Raw genomic sequence first — 18,731 nt, forward strand, 5'->3', positions numbered from 1 at the left:
CTTTAGAGATCTCTGGAACATAGGCACGCCCAGTTTAACTCAGTTTTATGTCCCACCTCTTTATAAAGTGTCTCATATTCTGGGCTGTTTCCTATTGCCATGCAGGCGTGCTGAGCTTAATTTTTACCTCCAGTTATTCTGTTTGTCAAGTAGGAGTGTCACCTCCCTGGATCTAGCTTTTTAAATCTTTTCACTTTGTTGGAAAGTTAGATCCTGGTGATCTAACTACTAACTATTGCAGATCTCTAATGGTAGGTATATGGGAGCTACAGTGAAGTAACCTCATGATTGTTTTTTTTAGAATTAAACCTTAGAGAGTTACAGCAGTCTCCTGGGATGACAAGATATGGTTATATCTTGATTTAGAAAAAGGGGTGAGGAAAAGAGAAAAAAAAGGGAATGGTTAGCTAAAGAGGCTTTGAAAAGGAGAGTAATCTTAGTTGGCTCTTTTTATATGTCACAGTTATGTAATATATGCTGTTAAATTTAACCATGTGGAATTATTCTTTTGATCATAAACTCCTCTTTAATGCTGAGAAGGTTTATACATGACCTACACAGTAAATGTAAAGCAGCATACGTATTACAGCTTTGAACTACATTAAACCACATAGGGTTTATTCAGTGTTTCAGTGAATTGGAAAATTAGGTCCTTTTTGAAAAATTTTCTCAGCAGTTTATGCCCTGGCCTGTTTATTTAAATAAATCAGGTATAATTAAAAATCTAGAATCATAAAAACATTTATGGGATTGTGACATTTCAGAACCTTAATCAGAAATGAATTTTATAAATTAATGCCTATTATTTTCTCTTCGGAAAACCTGAAAGGTTTTACATAACATTTAAAAGTTATGGTTACAGTGCTTATGGGGATAAAAAATGGATAATACTGCAGTAGGCATATTAATGCGTATGTATACACATAATAGCATGACTAAGAAAAAATGTAATGCTGGTAGGCAGTTCTTGGTACCTTCGTTATTTGGAGACTGCCTATATTATATTGTAAAACAAATGTATTTTGTAGTTAGGTTGAGTACACTATATTTTCTTTCTGATTTTGGCAGTGTAAACACATATCATAAAACATCCTAACATGAGGATATGGAAATATCTGGACACCTCAAGTGGTCAGAAGTTACAGCAGATTATTTCATACTTTTGATCTCCCACCATCCATGAAATTACAATGCACCATGGTCTTCACTTAATAATCGTTGACTGAATATGTTGTTTTCAAGGCCTACCTTACTTTATAAATTTTGCCCTAAATGCAGGCCTCTTTCAACTTCAGCATTTTATGACTCTAAATGTGTTTGAAATTATTACATTGTATCATAGAATACTGAAGACACTTTTTAACATTATTTTCAAAATATCTGATATTTAAGAAATGGCTTATGTACTTGAGAGGAGATATTTTTAAATTGATACTTGGTGCTCTTTAAAAATAGTGCTCAGATTTTTTTAAAAATTAAAATTTTGTGCTTCATTATACAAAATTATTTTAATAAAGCTTATAGCCAACAGATATGATCCCTTAAACTTCAGATAGTGTTTTCAGTAAAGTAATAAGCATGTATGTGTGTGTATAATTTGTGTGTGTATATACATACACACACAAAATATATATATGGTTGTTACACACAAGCATCCCATTTATTAGATTCCCCCATTCCTCAGTAGATTTTAATAAGTTCTGATTGCTTTAGAGGATAAAGACAAATGTCTGTTAAAAGGGAATCTAGCTAGGGAGTGAGCGCATACACTTTGGCTAAAAGCAAAGTGACACCAGAAAGTTAATGATTGAATGCGAGATGAGTGGTACTGGACATACAGAGTTGTAGGATTGAGTGGAAGAGGAGATAGCTAACAGTGCAAGGGTCAAGGAAGTCATCCTAGATTGCAAGATGGATGGGATAGGTATGGAAAGGTGACAGGTGAAGAGAATATGCACTTTCCCACTGATAGGTAAGAGTCTGTTGCATGACAGTTGTATTCCCAGTGTTGGTTACGTAGTAGGAGCTCAGGGAGTGTTTCTTTGTTCATTCGTTTATCATCCATACACCTGATGTTGTCACTTCCAAAATGGGCACTTTTTCATTTTGAAATTTGGGACTAATAATTGTTGACATTTTACAATAATTTGGTAGTGGTTTTATCTTCATGATATATAAAGTAAGTGTCTTAGATTTGATGAAATATGGACTCCTCAGTTAACATAAAAGATAATGCTTAGAATTATATCATTGAAGGTTTTTTCTTATTGAGATGGATTATAATTTTATTTTAATGTGAGTCAACTTTTGAAGATATTCTTGTGAACTTTGTTTCTGACTAGTTTTAGAGAAAAACAGGGTAAGAATATAGTATTTACTTAAAGAGAAAAATATAAAAACACTGCAAAGGAGTGTTGGTTTTCATTTTTTAGGTGAAAATATTTAATGGGCTAGTCTCAATCTTTAGTGTCATACACAACAAGGTAATTAAGAAGGGCAATTAATGTGTATTGAGTTCCATGGAACATGTAAAAGTACTTTTGTTAAGTTGATGAATTAGACTAAATGTTATATGTGGTCTTAGTTACCACACAGCGTACAGACCTAATCCATTCTTTTTTCCAATATGTTTTACCAGCTATAAGGGGGAAAAAAAAAAGTTTCCAATCATGGCTCTCAGTACTCCAGGGATTGGATCCCACTTTCCAACCATATCTGAAAAGTGAAGGCTCACCTGATAGCGTCAGGTAATTGGCTGCCACATGCATGTCCTCTATTCTTGGGTAATATAAGGAAAGTGGTCAGATAATTTTATTCCACTTTCCTCACTTTTTAAAAATTCTCCCCAGTCTAGCACCAAGAAAGGGTTAGTTGCCATTTGGAATGTTTGATTCCTTTCCCATTACTCTCTGCTGCCCTTTTTCTAGATTTGTGAGTGAAAACCCAAATCAAAGTTCTTTAGATAATTTTCCTCAGAAAATCATAAATTACTGATTTTTTTTTTTCTTGCCCAATAATAAGTCTTCAAAGAACTAGAGAAGGCAAGGTCATTGTAATGTACAAATGTCGTCTTCTCAGAGGGCCATTTTTGACCCATTAGCTCCTTCCATTTTTGCACTGGAAGTCTTAGACATCCATTTTTTTTTTTTAACTAGTGTGTCTACAGTTTAATTTTTTAATAGGGGAGATTTTTAATATGTGGTACTCATTTGAATATTTTGCCTAACTGAACAACCTTGTAGGCCATACAGATGTTCAGGAATCAGAATATAATAATATTTTTGTAACACAAACAATAATTGCTCTTTCATGGATATTCCAGAAGTATAGGTAGGACAATGCATTTATTTAATGCCATAGTTACGGGTATCTGTTATCCAGAATTATAGTAATTGTGTTTGAGGCTGGCATATAATTTCTGTCTTAATGTGCTGTCTTTTTGATTACATGCAGTTAAACATTTTTTAAATTGTATTGGCCATTTGCATGAAATATTCAGAACTTTTGCTCAGTTTTCTCACTATTTAGAGATAAGAAAACTGATTCCCAGAAAGAAAGTGATTTGCCTGAGGTAGTATTTAAGTAGGGGAGAGCAGATTTGGAACTAGTAACAGGTAGATTTAAGTCTGCTGTATTTTTAGTTCTTGTGTAGACGTGCGTACATAGCAACATTAGAATTTGATCATTTGAACTTCCTTGATTATTTGGTTTCTGAATAATGTAGTGTATTTTGTCATGGTGATAGATGATTGTATCATAATGTAAGCTTTCTTAAATTGCATATGCTTGGGCCATATTATCTTTTAATAGAGCCTTTGACTTGGAACTGTAGATTGTAGGAAATACGTGATTGAATTTCTTTAGTATGGTGAATTTTAGTAGTTCATTGCCAAATGGTGTTATGTATCTGGGGATTTTTATTTCCCATGTGGCCTTTTCTTTTGCTAATGATGTGAATGAAGTATTTTTCTTCCTTTCCTTGCCTATTCTTTGTTATTACAGATAACATTTGTTTTGAGTTAGTAAGCATAATATAAACTTTATTTAAATGATAGCTGGATATTTATCTCTAGTTGTATATACTGTACACCCAAGACAGGTTTTAGTTTCTTTTTAATTTGGGAGAAGTAACAGTGGTAAAAATAGAGATTTATCACAAATCTTCGTTTTCCAGGTAAAGTTTTCAGGTTATCATTAAGACTTCATAGCAGTATGGTGTATGCTGTTATAATGTGGCCTTAAAATTATATTTATATTAATGGCCGAAAATAGAGTGGTGCTATTAATACTTGGGTGTATGTTTTGTAAGGGAGGGCTTTTGGGATGTACGAGAATGTAAAGCAGTGCTGTTCAGGAGAGCTTCCTGCAATGGTGGAAGTGTTCTATATCCACACTGTGTTAATACTGTAGCAGTTGAGCATATGAAATGTGGCTAGTCCAATCAAACACTGCATTTTAAATTTTACATAATTTTCATTAATGAAATTTAAATAATCAAATGTAGTTAGTGTCTGGTATTGGATAAACAGAATAAAAGGAGCCTTTCTTACCCACTTATCCATCTTTCAATGAGGGTTATAGGGTAATCCAGGCTTATAGTTTAATCTTCCTTACCTGCAGTAAATATAGCCTTCTTGTCTTTTATTTTCGGGACACTTGGATTTTGCTTATATGATGGAGAAGGTCTTTCTATCCCAGGTTTTCCTCATCAACTCTAACTTCAGTGTTTTAGTTTCATCAGTATGCCTTTTACTTCTAATTCTTTAGATCCTGTGTGTCCTGTCAAGAGTGGTAATGTCCTTCAGCGTGTGTTCTGGCTACTCTTTTTTCCCTTATTGGAGTTTGTTTTTCCTCTTTGCTGTAACATCCTTTCCCCACTCATGGAAAAGTAAAGTGATGGATTTTTATTTCTTGAAAGGAGATTATGCGACTGCGCAGATTTATTTGTTATCTTACTGGGAACAGCTGCTGAACAGCCGCTATGTAATCAGGGAGCTAGGTGTTAGTCTAATAATTGTAATAATGTTTGCTGCTGCAAATCTGACGTATCTATGCATTAGTCCTGGGCAATGAAGCTTCCTTAGAAGCCTGCCTTTTTAACTTCCGTTCTTTGAGGATTCTCTTGAATTCTGGGAATTATATTTTCATTATCTGATATTGCTCTGATTGAAAAAGACTGTGATCTCTTCTGAGAATTTTGTTTAACCCAGACTGATGAGATAAGTCATTTAATAAATATATGCTCAGCACCTACTATGTGCTAGTCATTGTTCTGGGTGCTATGGCAATGGGCAAGGCTGACCAAAGTCTGTTTATTGTTGGATTTATTGTATAGTTAGGGAAATGAACTTTAAGCAAGAAAACACATAGGATGTTAGACAGTAATATGTTTACAAAAAAGAAAATCAGGATAATTTAGTAAAGAGGTAACTAGGCTTGGTGGAGGTGCAGTACTTCAGCTTTCATAGTTAGGGAAGAGAAAGTAACATTTGACATCCAGATATCAAGACAAGATCATATACTGTCCTGTCTGACATGGCAGTCAAGGAACTTTCCTTTTAAACCTTCTGAAGTTCTGCCTCTTCAAGCCTGACAAAAATCTTTATGGAAAGCCCATGGAAAGCATGCTTGTTTAAAAGGGACAAATATATCTCTTCTTCTTTGATCCAACCCCCAAAATGTCTGCCATTTTCAAAGCAAATATACTGCTTGACATAACTATACTTTCAAAGGTAAATTCCATAATAGGCTTTTGATCTGGAATTGTACTAGGCTGATTTCATTTATTTCTTATATGTTTTATGTACAATATATAGTTCTTTATATATCTTTTATGTTCTGCAGAGTATTTGGGATGGAGATTTCATGCACATCACTTTTTTTATTAATTAACATATAATATACTATTTGTTTCAGGAGTACAGGTCTGTGATTCATCAGTCTTACACAATTCACAGCGCTCACCACAACACATACCCTCCCCAATGTCCATCACCCAGCAGCCCCTTCCTTCCCACCCCCTTCCACTCCAGCAACCCTCAGTTTGTTTGCTGAGATTGAGTCTCTTACTCTTTTTCTCCCTCTCTGGTTTTGTTTTGTTTGATTTTTTTCCTCTCTTCTCCTATGATCCTCTGCCTTGTTTCTCAAATTCCACATATCAGTGGGATCATATGGTAATTGCCTTTCTCTGATTGACTTATTTCGCTTAGCATAATATATTCTAGTTCCATCCACGTCATTGCAGATGGCAAGATTTCATTTTTTGATGGCTGCATAATATTCCATTGTGTATATATACTACAGCTTTATCCATTCATCTGTCGATGGACATCTGGGCTCTTTCCACAGTTTGGCTATTGTGGACATTGCTGCTATAAACATTGGGGATGCACATCACTTTTATAGGTAGGTCTGTTACTATCGAGAGGCAATTTAATGCCTTCATTGGTCTTTTTTAAGGAATGCTTGGGATCACTGAACTGGAATTAGAGGTATGGTGGTGATCACAAGATAACAGTATCTGTCTGTTTTTTCTCTAAGTTTAGTTCTATATGAGGCAGAGATTCTCCCCATTTGTAGGCAGTTTTGTCCTGTTAATACATAGGTTGGAAACAGGATAACATAAATTAAGGAAGCCTGGCAGACTCTGCTTTTGACCACAAGAGTGGGTCCCTGCATCACTACAAATATTCTAGCATTGTATATCTTCCCTTGTCTTCCTCATTGCTAGATGTGTCTCATAGACATCTTTAGAAGAGGAGAACATCAGGATTTCATCAGACCCTGGAGATGACCTGCTCAACTTACAGTAAATTATGTTATAATTATCTCAAAAGATGATGAAAAGGCATTAGATGAAATTCAGCAGTCTGATTTAAAAAAACACAAATAGGAACACAAGTAGGAATAGATGGTCACTTTTTTTTTTTTTTAAAGATTTTATTTATTTGACAGAGAGAGACATAGTGAGAGAGGGAACACAAGCAGGGAGAATGGGAGAGGGAGAAGCAGGCTTCCCGACGAGCAGAGAGCCCGATGCGGGGCTCGATCCCGGGGTCCTGGGATCATGACCTGAGCCGAAGGCAGACGCTTAACGACTGAGCCACCCAGGCGCCCCAATATGAGTGAATTTAAAAAGTGATTTTGGTATGGGGAAGGTCTTTCTCTCTGTGACATAAGTCTCAAAAGCCAAAAAAAAGAAAAGCTGGATATATTTGACTACATAAAAATTAAAATGCTGAAGTTCATTAAGCAACTTAAATACTAAAAACCATTCTGGGAGGAAAGGGAATGGGTATTTTCTTCGTATTTGATAAAGGGCGAATGTTCTTTAACCCAAAGTTCTCTTATAAATTAATAAAAAGATAAACCCTTTGAAAGAGAAATGTGTAAAATATACAAACAATTCATAAACACAATTGGATAGCCAGGAAACATGCAAGGATGCACAGTCTTCCTGATTAATGAAGAAAGTAAAATAAAAACAAGATGCTATTTTATATCGTAGACCTATCACACTGGCAGAGATTTAGTTTGCTTCTCAGTGATGGCATGAATGTGAGAAAATCTGTCATCATTTGTGGAATTGTTAATTGATGGAACCTTTTTGAAAAGAAACTTGACAGTATCTGTCAAAAGTGTTCATATCTTTGGATTTAGCAGTTCCAGTTACAGGGATTTATCACAGAAGTTACACGAAGATGTATGTGAAGGATAGTTCATTTTATCATTGTATGTAATGATAAAAATTAAAAAGAGACAGATGTTTTATCAGGTAACTTGTGTTAAGTTACAGTTATACAGTGTGATATACTGTAAGAATGTTTAAAAAATTAGATGTTTATGTTTTGGTGTAGAAAGATGTACAAAATATGATAGGTAAAAAGGATAACTTGCATTATAATGTGGATATAAGTAAAATGTTTTACAATTAGAAATATAAAGTTTATATCTGCATGGTAAATGTATTTGAAGGATAAACTGTTAACAGCTCTCTGTGGAGAGGGGTTGGGAGGTTGAAAGTAATCAGGGCAATTTTTGCTTTTTACTCTGAGTACTTCGGTACTACTAATTTTTTTTTTCTTCTTTAAAAAACAGGAGCATGTATTTTATATTTTAAAGTTAAAAGAAATTAAAACAGTATCAGAATTTGAACCTATACCAAAACATAATTATATTGCATGGACTTTATTCCTCTTAATAGAAAATACAAAACAGGAGCTTTTCATTCTGTGGCCAGATAGCATTTATTTATTTGAGAATAACATTGATTTTATGTTCTAAGTGTTAACAGTATTTGGTTTACCCTCCTCCTCAGTTCAGAGGTTTTCCCAAAAGATCTAACAGCACTTTCTCTTAGAGACTTCCTTTTCCTTTGTTCTACCTACATGATCCTGACTTTATTTAACCAGTGGGCTCTCTCGCAGTCCAAAAGTACGAAAAGTTTTTGCTCTAGATTTAACTGTGATTTGGTTAGTCAGTGGGGGAGATTTCAGATTTCATCACTATACTTCTGCATTAGAAAATGCCATTTGCTACTTATAAGACCTACTACCCCGCCCCGGAAGCAGAAGGCAGTGTGATTTGCTCTCTAAAATATCAGGAAAGCCCTCCTGTCTGCAGTCTCCCAACATTATAGTTCTCTATTCTTGTATTTAACTGGGTGTGGGATTTCTTTTGCTAAGAGCTTCTTAACAAGGCTATCCCATGTCACATGTTCTTTACCAGTTCTAAGAACTGTACTCCCTTCTCTATTCTAATACACATATGGACCACTTTCAAACCATGGTCTTGCCAAGAAAAACTATCCATATTTAATATGCAAAAATGACAAGTGGTTGTCCTCTCCCTAAAAGTACTCAGAAAAAGTCTGATATAAAACCGTCATTTCCTCACGACCCCATCCAGACTAACCGTGCGAGGTTAAGTCTTCTGCGTGAAGTTGGTTGAGACCTTTAGTGTGGTTGTTTGTAAGTAATTCTTGATCAGAAAATAGCATCTCCCAGAAGCAAGTTATACTTTAACTCTGGATATATGGTTTATTAAAAACCTTCTTTGAGTCCCTGAAGAGGAAAATGATTACCATGATCCATTCATCTGTAATACACTGTATTGTTTAGGCTTTTCCCATCTTTTTCAACATTTCTTCAGAAGTTCTCTTTCTCCTCCCCAACCAACTCCTAACATACACTTTCAAGCCTTCTTAAGGAAGAACTTCCTTCTAAAAGTTAATCATGGTCTTTTGGCAAAGGTCAAAAATAGAAAGTTCTGTTTGTTTAGTTTAAAGGCTAAGGTCAGTTTTATTCTTAGATTTCTCTTCAACTTCGTCTCTACTTCAACATCTAGTTTCTATAGCAACTGAGATATAGTTAGTAGCTGGGTCAGAAAAGAGGAATTTTTAACGTAAAGGAATTTAGATTTTAACATAGAGAAAGAAGATACGAGGCAACACTTCACAGCTTTTCCGGGTGGAGCCTATGTTCTGTTTCCCAGGAATTCTAGATTTTTTTTCCTGAAGAAGCTAGACATTTACTCTTTTTCAAACAGCCCCAGAAGAGATTGCTGTTTCTCTTTTCAACTACTTATTCCCTGTCAAATTAATTAACCAAATTAAGACCGCTAAGAGAGAGAACTCTTCTTCTGTGGAGAAATTGTAGTGACCAGTAGAATCATTTCTCTGGGAATCACTTTAAGTGAAATGCCTTTTTTTTTTTTTTTGCCTTGAATTCCTTAACAATAATAGCGTTTTTTATTTTTTTTTGTCTCATTCAAGTATGGTTGGAAAAATCTGGGTACTTTTGTCCATGTTCTTAGTCTAGCTGGATTCAGGTATAGATGCTGTTGCATCACTCATGTGGGGAGATATTGGAAGTAGAAGAAATACTGTCAGACACTAAAAAGGATAACATCAAAGAGATGGTATAAGTGCTTAATGTTACATCTTCAGAAATGTTTATAGTACTTTAAATGGAAATGATGTCCTATTTTTTTTAGTGGTTGAAGATCAATGCTTTTTTTATATTATAGGAGCTACCTTCTGTTGAAGAACTCACTATTATTCTGCCTGAAGATATTGAATTAAAGCCTCTTGGGATGGTTTCAAGTATTATTGAGCAATTAGGTATGTAAATAATTTTATGAATAAAATTACTTATATCCAAGTATGCATTCATCAAATCAAAGACTTTATGACTAGTGCATTTTCTGTGAAATATGTAATAATACTTCATTTTATAGTTAAGTTTGAATAGATAAATCCATTTTTTACTCATATATGTAACTCATAAATGCCGTGTCTTTTAAAATTCAAAGTCTGCTTTTATTGACATTTCTCCAGAATTGTCTTTGATTTGGTATATTAATTTTTTTTGCTATTAAGTTGCTACAAATTTAGTGGCTTTAAACAACACAGATTTATTGTTTTATAGTTTTGTAGAACAGAAGTCTGATATGGGTCTCACTGGGCTAAAATCAAGAGGTCCGTCAGGGCTGAGTTCCTTTCTGAAGGCTCTAGGGGAGAATCCATTTCCTTGTCCCTTTCAGCTTCTAGAGGCTGCCTGTATTCCTTGGCTTATGGACTCCTTCCTTCATCTTCAAAGCCAGTAGTATACCTTCCCTGTGACCCTTCCCCTTTCATCACATCTCTCACTGACCAAAGCTTGGAAAGATTATTTGCTTTTAAGGACTCCATAGGTTGGGCCTACATGCATAATCCAGAATAATCTCCCCATCTCAAGGTCCTTAACCTTAATCACATCTGCAAAATCCTTTTTTTTTTTTTTTAATGTAAGGTAATGTATTTATAGGTTCAGGGATTAGGGTGTAGGTGTCTTTTGGTGGGCGGAACATTATTCTGCCTACTGCCTTTGATTTTTATTTTAGAAACATGTAAATTAGAAAGTTCTATGATTCATGAAATATAAAGCTGTTGGTTGTAAGAGAACTAGATATTATAGATTTCTTTTAGCCCCAGGTTGTGAGATAGGTACTAAAGGCCTTGAAGTTCACGTAGCTACCATTAGCTCTCATAGTAAGATCCATCTGAAAGTAGAACTCAGAGTTGACAAAGTCAAAGGATATTTCAACTGGATAAAAGACCTAGATTATCCACTGGCCCTCTTAGTTTACAGGACTTAAGGGACACAGAAAAACCCAACTCACTTGCCCTTATGATTAGTTGTATAATGGGTCAGTGGTAGAAATTGGACTTTTGACCTTTTTCTAACAGTGTCCATACCAATATTTTGAAAAGTTTATACTTACATAATTTTGTACTTTTGCAATTTATTAGTCAAAATTCTGATTAAAGTGAAACATTTATTTATTTTTACAAAAATCATGATTATTAAAACTCTTAACCTGATTCTTGAGTCATTACATTTACTGGTATTTGAGTTATCTTATGGCATCACATAGTGTGAGTTGAGCATTAGACTTGATGTATATAGAAAAAATAAAGGTCAAAATGTTTATCAAGAAAAAAATGTGAACTATACAATATGCATAAGATAATGCTTTTTAAAGATATCGTTTTGACTAGCACACCCTAATAGAATAACAAAATTCTCAAGCTGCTAGGAATAAAGATTGACTGAAAATCAGCACCTGCTACCCTGTTTTGAGAGCCTAAAATATCTCACATGATTTGGACCAAATTACAAAAGAGAAAATAAAATAAGTATTAATACATGAAGCAAAAAATATGTGAGTTCAAATAAGACCCCAGGAGAAAAAGAGGATTTGGCTTTGTACTCTGCAATTGTTCTACAAGTTATGCTGGCTTATTTTTCTTTCTCTCTCTCATTTAATTTGGAAAATACAAGAGGCTGGTTAAATATTATCCACCTAGGTAGAAGTAGAGAGATTTCATGAATTTAAGGATCTTGTACTAGAAGATACTTTGACTATTGATAGCTTTGGAAATTTTTATCAATGTGTGGTACAAACTTAAGGTTGATTTGTATCCAGCTACCTGCAACTGCCACCTAGAATCATAATTAAAAAAAGAATGGGTTTTTTTAGGCTGTGGAAACACAGTCAGTAGTTGTGTTGTTAAAGGAAGAACATTGGAACTAGGGATCTAGGTTATTCTAGGTTCTGGTGATGACTTGATCTGGAATTGGCCATGTGATAATGTTACTCTCTTAAGTCCTGTTTTTTCATCTTTCCATAAAATGAGAGAATTGAATTAGGTGATCTTTTATTTTCATGTAATTTGATTCTTGGGAAGGGGATTAGGGAGGAGAAATGATTGAAAATGAATGCTGTTAGTGCTCACTATCATTATTAATCCTTACTCATCATCTTTGTTCCAGAAACAGATCTAACTCAGAAAATGTTGACCTGTGATCTATTACTCCACATGTATGTTCAGAACTTAGAAGCAGTAACTGTTGTAATTAATTGGATACAGTTGAAATTTTTAAAATGAATTTTAATAACCTGAACTGACATTTCATTTCTCAAGTGGACATGGCATTACCTGTGTAATGTGGCAGATATTCTTGGTTGTTGCTCTAATTTTCTAAGAGCCTGTTGTTTGTTTTCTCTCTTTGCTATGGTAGCTTGGTGTTTTAACATTTGTGGCCCATACAGGACTTAAATTTATTGACTTTTTAGTGGGTGATAAAAATTTTCTGTGAGAATTTTACTTTAGTTTTTGTTTCTTCGAGTTGTAGCATTTTGTATTAAATAAAAATACGTAGATTCTTTTTCCTTGTGCCACTTGATAATAAAGACTGTTGTTTTAAGAGGAACAGTTACTGAGGTATATTATCTCACCTTAAATTTCATTTTAAATTATGTTGGAGTTAAAAATTCCCACTTAAATTTTACATTATCTTCTGATTAAATCTTGGAATAATCTCCTTTGTTTCATTTTTCAGTAATAATTGAATCTGTGACTAACCTACCTCCGGTTAATGAGGAAACTGTAATTTTTAAAAGCGATCGACAGGCAGCAGGAAAGGTTTGTAAAAAAAAATATATTCAAATCTTATAATTATTCTGTTTCTTTGTGGATTGGTTTTTCTGACTCCGTATCTGTCCTAAAGAGAATTTATTAATTTTAGTAGATGAGCAGTCTAGAGTTCTGAAGTGTTTATTCTTGATTTTTTTCAATACTTTGTGTCTGTTGGTATACGATTTTTTCCTGTTTGTCAGGTAACTTGTGAAGTAGAGGGCCTGTATTCATATCGAGTATCTCCAGGTACTCAAAGTTGAGTGCAGCAACTACAGTGTAGTAGTTCTTAACCTTTTTTTGGTTTGTGAGTCCCTTTGAGTAGGGGCTTTCAAAACTTTTTAGACTTCGGCTTCCTCAGGTGGAATCTTTAGAGTGGAAAAAAGAAAAAGGGGAAAAAAGATTTCAGCAATAGGTACAAAGTGTCACTGTAAGCACATTCTGGGGAATTATGAGTATGTGTACTCACCAAAAAGTCAAGTTCCGTATAACATCTTTCGAATGGAACAGTTTGGCATGTCCATCTTTAATATGGAAGACTACACATTTTACCCAGTAAATAATGCAATTTTGAGCCGTTGGCAGAGGATGTAAAACCTCTAAGATCAAAAATATAAACACCAACTGGGGCGCCTGGGTGGCTCAATTGGTTAAGCATCTGCCTTTGGCTTGGGTCATGATCCCAGGGTCCTGGGATCGAGCCCCGCCTCGGGCTCCCTGCTTAGCGGGGAGCCTGCTTCTCCCTCTCCCACTCCCCCTGCTTGTGTTCCTGCTTTTGCTGTCTCTGTCTCTGTCAAATAAGTAAATAAAATCTTTAAAAAAAAATTTATATATAAGTACCAACCAAGTGTTCTTTTTTGGCTGGAGGGGTAGTTTTATTCACCTCAGCATTCTCCACTACAGAGTACAGTGCTTTGTAAATTTTAAGTGCTGAGTAAATGTGTACTGTGTTGAAAACAAATAAAAATAAGAAACCAGGGGCGCCTGGGTGGCTCAGTCGTTAAGCGTCTGCCTTCAGCTCAGGTCATGATCTCGGGGTCCTGGGATCGAGCCCCGCATCGGGCTCCCTGCTCCGCGGGAAGCCTGCTTCTCCCTCTCCCACTCCCCTCCTCTTCCCTCTCTTGATGTCTCTCTCTCTGTCAAATAAATAAATAAATAAATTAAAAAAAAAAAAAAGAAACCAGCTGCTGTCTTTGGGGAAGTCACTTTTTGGGGTTTAGCTTTTCCTAGATAACTAATAGTTGGCTTCTTTTTTGTTCTAGGAGATACAATTAATTTACATCTAATCAGAAAAAAAAGCGTATCTTTTTAATTATATTATTGGGTCATTCATATAAATTTCCCTTTTATATGCTATTTCTTACTGTCCCATTCTAACACAGATTAGAAAGAGGTCAGATTTTTATCAGGGTCCTGCCTACCTTGTACCACCTACATACTTTTTTGGTTTTGTTTTTCTTTTTGTTTAGATTGACAGGCTAATTTACCAGAGAAATGAGTGACTTAGGATGGCAGAGCAATCAGTGACAGAATTAATTGGGAGTCTAGAGCTAATATATTTTGGCAATTCTTGAGAAAGTTGGTGAGGGGAAGAAAGACTTCAATGCCTAAAGAATGGTGCTGTACTTTTTTCCCTTTCAGATACCTAAGTTCAGTCTTTTTGTTTCAAGTGAGTTCTGCTGGTGCCTTTGTAAGTGGTTAGAGATTGACTAGGGGGCTTAACCTCAGAGAAGGTTGAGAGAGAAAAGGGATGGGAAATGAGTCAATGACTGTGCCATGAGTAGCTCTCCATGCCCATTGGTATGTATACTACTTTAGGAGAAACCAGTATTCTGCTCTGGTACAAAGGCAAAGCATTTTTCGCTCTCCTCCGGAAAGTAGTAGAAGACTGGGGAGGGGAGAACGGGGAATGGAAACTTATTTCTTGGTTTTCTAACTCATTTGAAACTGATAATTTCCATGATTCCTTTTATTTATGATATTCATGACAGTTGTCTTTTTAAGTAGCTAGCTGAGACAATTTTAATTTCAAAATACCCAACACTTTGCTAATTAAAAACCTCTAAATTCACATTTCTTATATCCCCCAATACAGCTGAACTTTTAGTTCTATAATTGTGACTAATGTTAATATTCAGCTCTTTTGTCATTTGACTTTGGAAGGAGTCAGATAAAAATGTAACATTTATGCCTCTAACTTTAGTTATGTGACATAAGTCTAGAGGAAAAAATTAAATCTACTTCTAAATTTTACATAGAGAGCTTTGTAAATTCAAGAAGTGACAAGCCTTTAAAAAATATTTCATTATACATCTAAGTGCCTTGACATGATTCCCCAAAGTAATGGTGCAGGGGTGGGGAGGGTTGGGACTATCAGTTCAACAAACCAGTGACCAGAAAATGAAATTGAATCTGTTTTAGATCTTACCTATATACTGATTTAGTTTTACCTTCAGTGTCAAACCTTTGTACATCTTTTCTTTTCCCTCTGCTCTTCAACAATAATAATGAGCCACAGTGATACATATTTTGTGTATCTTTTTAAATTCAGTGAAACTCCAAGCAAGTGGAATTATCCCCATTTACTCAAAAATCACAGTTTTAAAAAGGAACAAAGTTGAGTTTACAACCTAGTTAATACGTCTGATGCATTTCCCTCCACCTTCCTCCCCCTTACCCACTGATTTAAGGGAGGTAACCTTGGATTTGTGTTTCAGCCTTTTGCCCTTTAATCCTAATGATGATTAGTTACTCTTGATAAATGATGAATGAATTTTTATTTTGAATGTTTAGCTCTTTATCAGGGGATTTAAAAATTGACCAATCTGTGCAATTTATTATCCCTATATAACATGAATTACTTACTCGTTTTTCATTAGTTTTCAGTGTGTTTGTTAGAGTTGGGCCGGAATTTTTACTGATCTTTTTTAAAAAGAATATACTACAATCTTGGTTGGTAGTACGTGTTGATTTTCTGAAATTCTGTATTATTTTGATACAGTGGTTTATTTTCTCCTCCCTCAGCAACTTGTGAAGTAATAGTAACACACAGTGATTAGTGTAAAGTGATTGATAAGAGGTAATTCTGAATGGCTGTGAGGGGTTCATTTCCCCCTTTCCCCTTTTGGTAGGTTAGCCAAAAAGTGGCTCAGCTGGAACAACCATAGGCCTTTGTTAATGGCATTCTTTGAAGGCTGTTCTCAGAACAGAAGTATGCAGATCTTGGCTCTCCATTTGCGCAGTCTTCACCATTATTCCTGGGCCTGGAGAGTCTTTGATCTGTTTCTCATTACCTGTAGAAACTAGGATTACTTCGTCCCTCTTAGGCTAACCAATAAGTATATAATGTGTGTGTGGAGATGGGAGAGTGCAGCTTATTCTCTCTCTTGGAGTGCTCTCTGCGCGTGTCTAGCCAGCTGACTCAGGCTGGTCTCCAGCCGCTAGAACTTTGGCCATGCAGCATACAGAACACCTAAGCCTAGATTATGCTATGGAATGAGAATTTGGGGGAATGAATTTACTTCTCTGCTTGTCAGTTTTTTTCCTAACAGACCTTATGCTGTATCTGTATAATGTGATAGTGGTGTGTGTTTGTGATCTCTCTGTATGACAAGAATCCTTTGAGGTCTTTTAGCAGAAAGATACTGCTTTTGAATAAGAGATGGTAAGTATTATAAGCTAGAGCCAAGTGGAAGGACACTGAAAACTACCCTTCAAATGACAGGGCAAGTATAAAACATTAGTTGGATTAAATTTTTATGAGTATTTCTACGGGATATATACTGTTATTTAAAGTATAAGGAAAGCTTCTTGCCTACCTTAAAGTAAATATCTTAAGACATTATTATCCTGAGTTTTGTTCCTTACACTGTTGTCTCAGCCATATTCCTTCCTTTCCTTTTATCTGTAGTCAGGTAGTTTGGAACTTGCAGAATCCACAAAGGCAGGTCTAAAGAGTGAGCCAGGATGCAAGGTTTAATGAAACTATGGGATGAAGTGGGCTGGCCCGACCCCTACTTTGTCTGAGGTTGCTCTTCAGAGTTTAGCTCTCAGGTATTAGCCGATCTAAAATCTATACTTTTTAGCTTATGGTAATTTAAAATATTGTTAAACCTTTTTTTCTGTAACTCTGGATTAGCTAAATTGCTTATGTCAACTCAGTCAAGTGTTCCATGGCTATTCGAGGTAGGAGCATAAATACTTCTCAGTTTTGGTGTAAGACATGTATGGATTCCTTAAAGTAGCTTCCTGTTACCTGTTGTATGTAGAATTATTTTACTTAAAACCTTGTAATGATTTTATCATTAGGTATAGCTCATTAACACTTGAGATCTTAAGAATAGTCAACCAAGTATGCTTTGATTTTATCAAGGCATTTTGAATGTCACTTACATTTTAGTTCAAACCAGTCTCTGTGTAAGCCTGAAGCTATTCAGGCATTTCTCTAATGAAATCATTTCTCAGTTAGGAACTGGAATTATTTCGTCCAGGAAACCAATCATTGGGGAACAGCTTTATGTACCGGGTTGCTAACCGTGATTATTATATCTTTATGGAAAATTTTTCTAAACAAATTTTTTATCCCCGTCCAAACTTGAAGAATCAGATTTGTCACTATTTATCAAAGGAGTTTAAAAAAGAATTGTTTTAAGACTTTTTAAAAAGTGACAAGATAATCCATTACTTTATGTAATGTGAACCAGTAAGAGTGGTGTTGCGGTATATCCCTCTGTCCTTTGCAGTTCTAGTTGGAAGAGGTCTACAAGGTCTACTCTTTGTATCTAAATCCTTCAAAGCAAATTTGCTGTTTTCTTTTAAAATTAAAAAAAAAAAAAATATGCTATTAGTGTTGCTTCAGAATATGTTGGCATTTTAATTGTATTGAATACTACTAGTTGTTTTGGGGGTACGGGGTACTCATGCCTTCAGAATATTGGTACCCTGATAGGTGAACTGTTTTATGCCTCACTGAAAATTAATAAAAATCCTGAATAGTATACTTAAAGAGAATGAAATGAGAATATTTACTATCAAAAATGAAGAACTGATAATGTACTAAAACAGGCATTTTCAGTACACTTGGTTTAAAATGGTCCAAGCTATTTGGAAAATTATTTAGTAATTTATATCCAGAGTTTTAATAATAATCATACTCTTGGCTCCAATAATTCCACCCTTTACAAATAGATTTTTGGGAAACCTGAGGTACAGAAATTTACATAAAAGCATGTTCATCAGGGCATCATTTATTATATATTGAACAAATTGGAAGCTCCCTAAATGTGCTTATTTATGAGACAAGTTAAATCATGCCAGATCTATAAAGGAGTTATTGATATAGCTACTGAAATTATACTTACGAAGAATATTTATAACATGGAAAAACTTAATGCAACTTTAGTTTTTAAAAGGGAACAGTATACAAAACTATAATGTGGTCTCAGAAGAAAAGAATTAGAAGACTAGAAAAGTTGAACACTGACATTGGTCATGGTCTGGTTTCTATAGCATACATATATTTACTATCAGAAACATTTTTCAAAGAATTTAGGTATTTGAGAAGAGTTTGAAAACAAGAGGCTTCCTTTAATCATTCACAAAACATTTTCAGAAATAAAATGTGTCTGTACTAAAAGCAGTTCCTTTATATAAAAGTTAAAGGCTGTATAAGCTTCTTTGGTTTTTGAGAAATAAGCAACTTCAAGTTCAAATCTACTTTTCTAAGTTTTGAATTAGAAACAGTTGTGGTTTAATTTTATGAAAAATGTTAACT

The 18,731-nt window shown here is 34.8% G+C and overlaps 1 protein-coding gene across 3 annotated transcripts in view; it reads left to right on the top strand.

The window, feature by feature from the left end:
* The window catches only part of NAF1 (nuclear assembly factor 1 ribonucleoprotein), a 146,338-nt gene that overhangs the window by 116,094 nt on the left and 11,513 nt on the right, over window positions 1–18,731 (top strand). For all 3 annotated transcript variants that reach the window (XM_035022780.1, XM_035022781.1, XM_035022779.1), the window contains 2 exons: window positions 10,027–10,120; window positions 12,885–12,967. In XM_035022780.1, coding sequence (XP_034878671.1) covers window positions 10,027–10,120; window positions 12,885–12,967 — 177 coding nt within the window. The remainder of the gene's footprint in view (window positions 1–10,026; window positions 10,121–12,884; window positions 12,968–18,731) is intronic.

This window comes from Mirounga leonina, unplaced genomic scaffold (assembly GCF_011800145.1).
Source record: "Mirounga leonina isolate KUSES-001 unplaced genomic scaffold, KU_Mleo_1.0 Mir_176, whole genome shotgun sequence".
NCBI lineage: Eukaryota > Metazoa > Chordata > Mammalia > Carnivora > Phocidae > Mirounga > Mirounga leonina.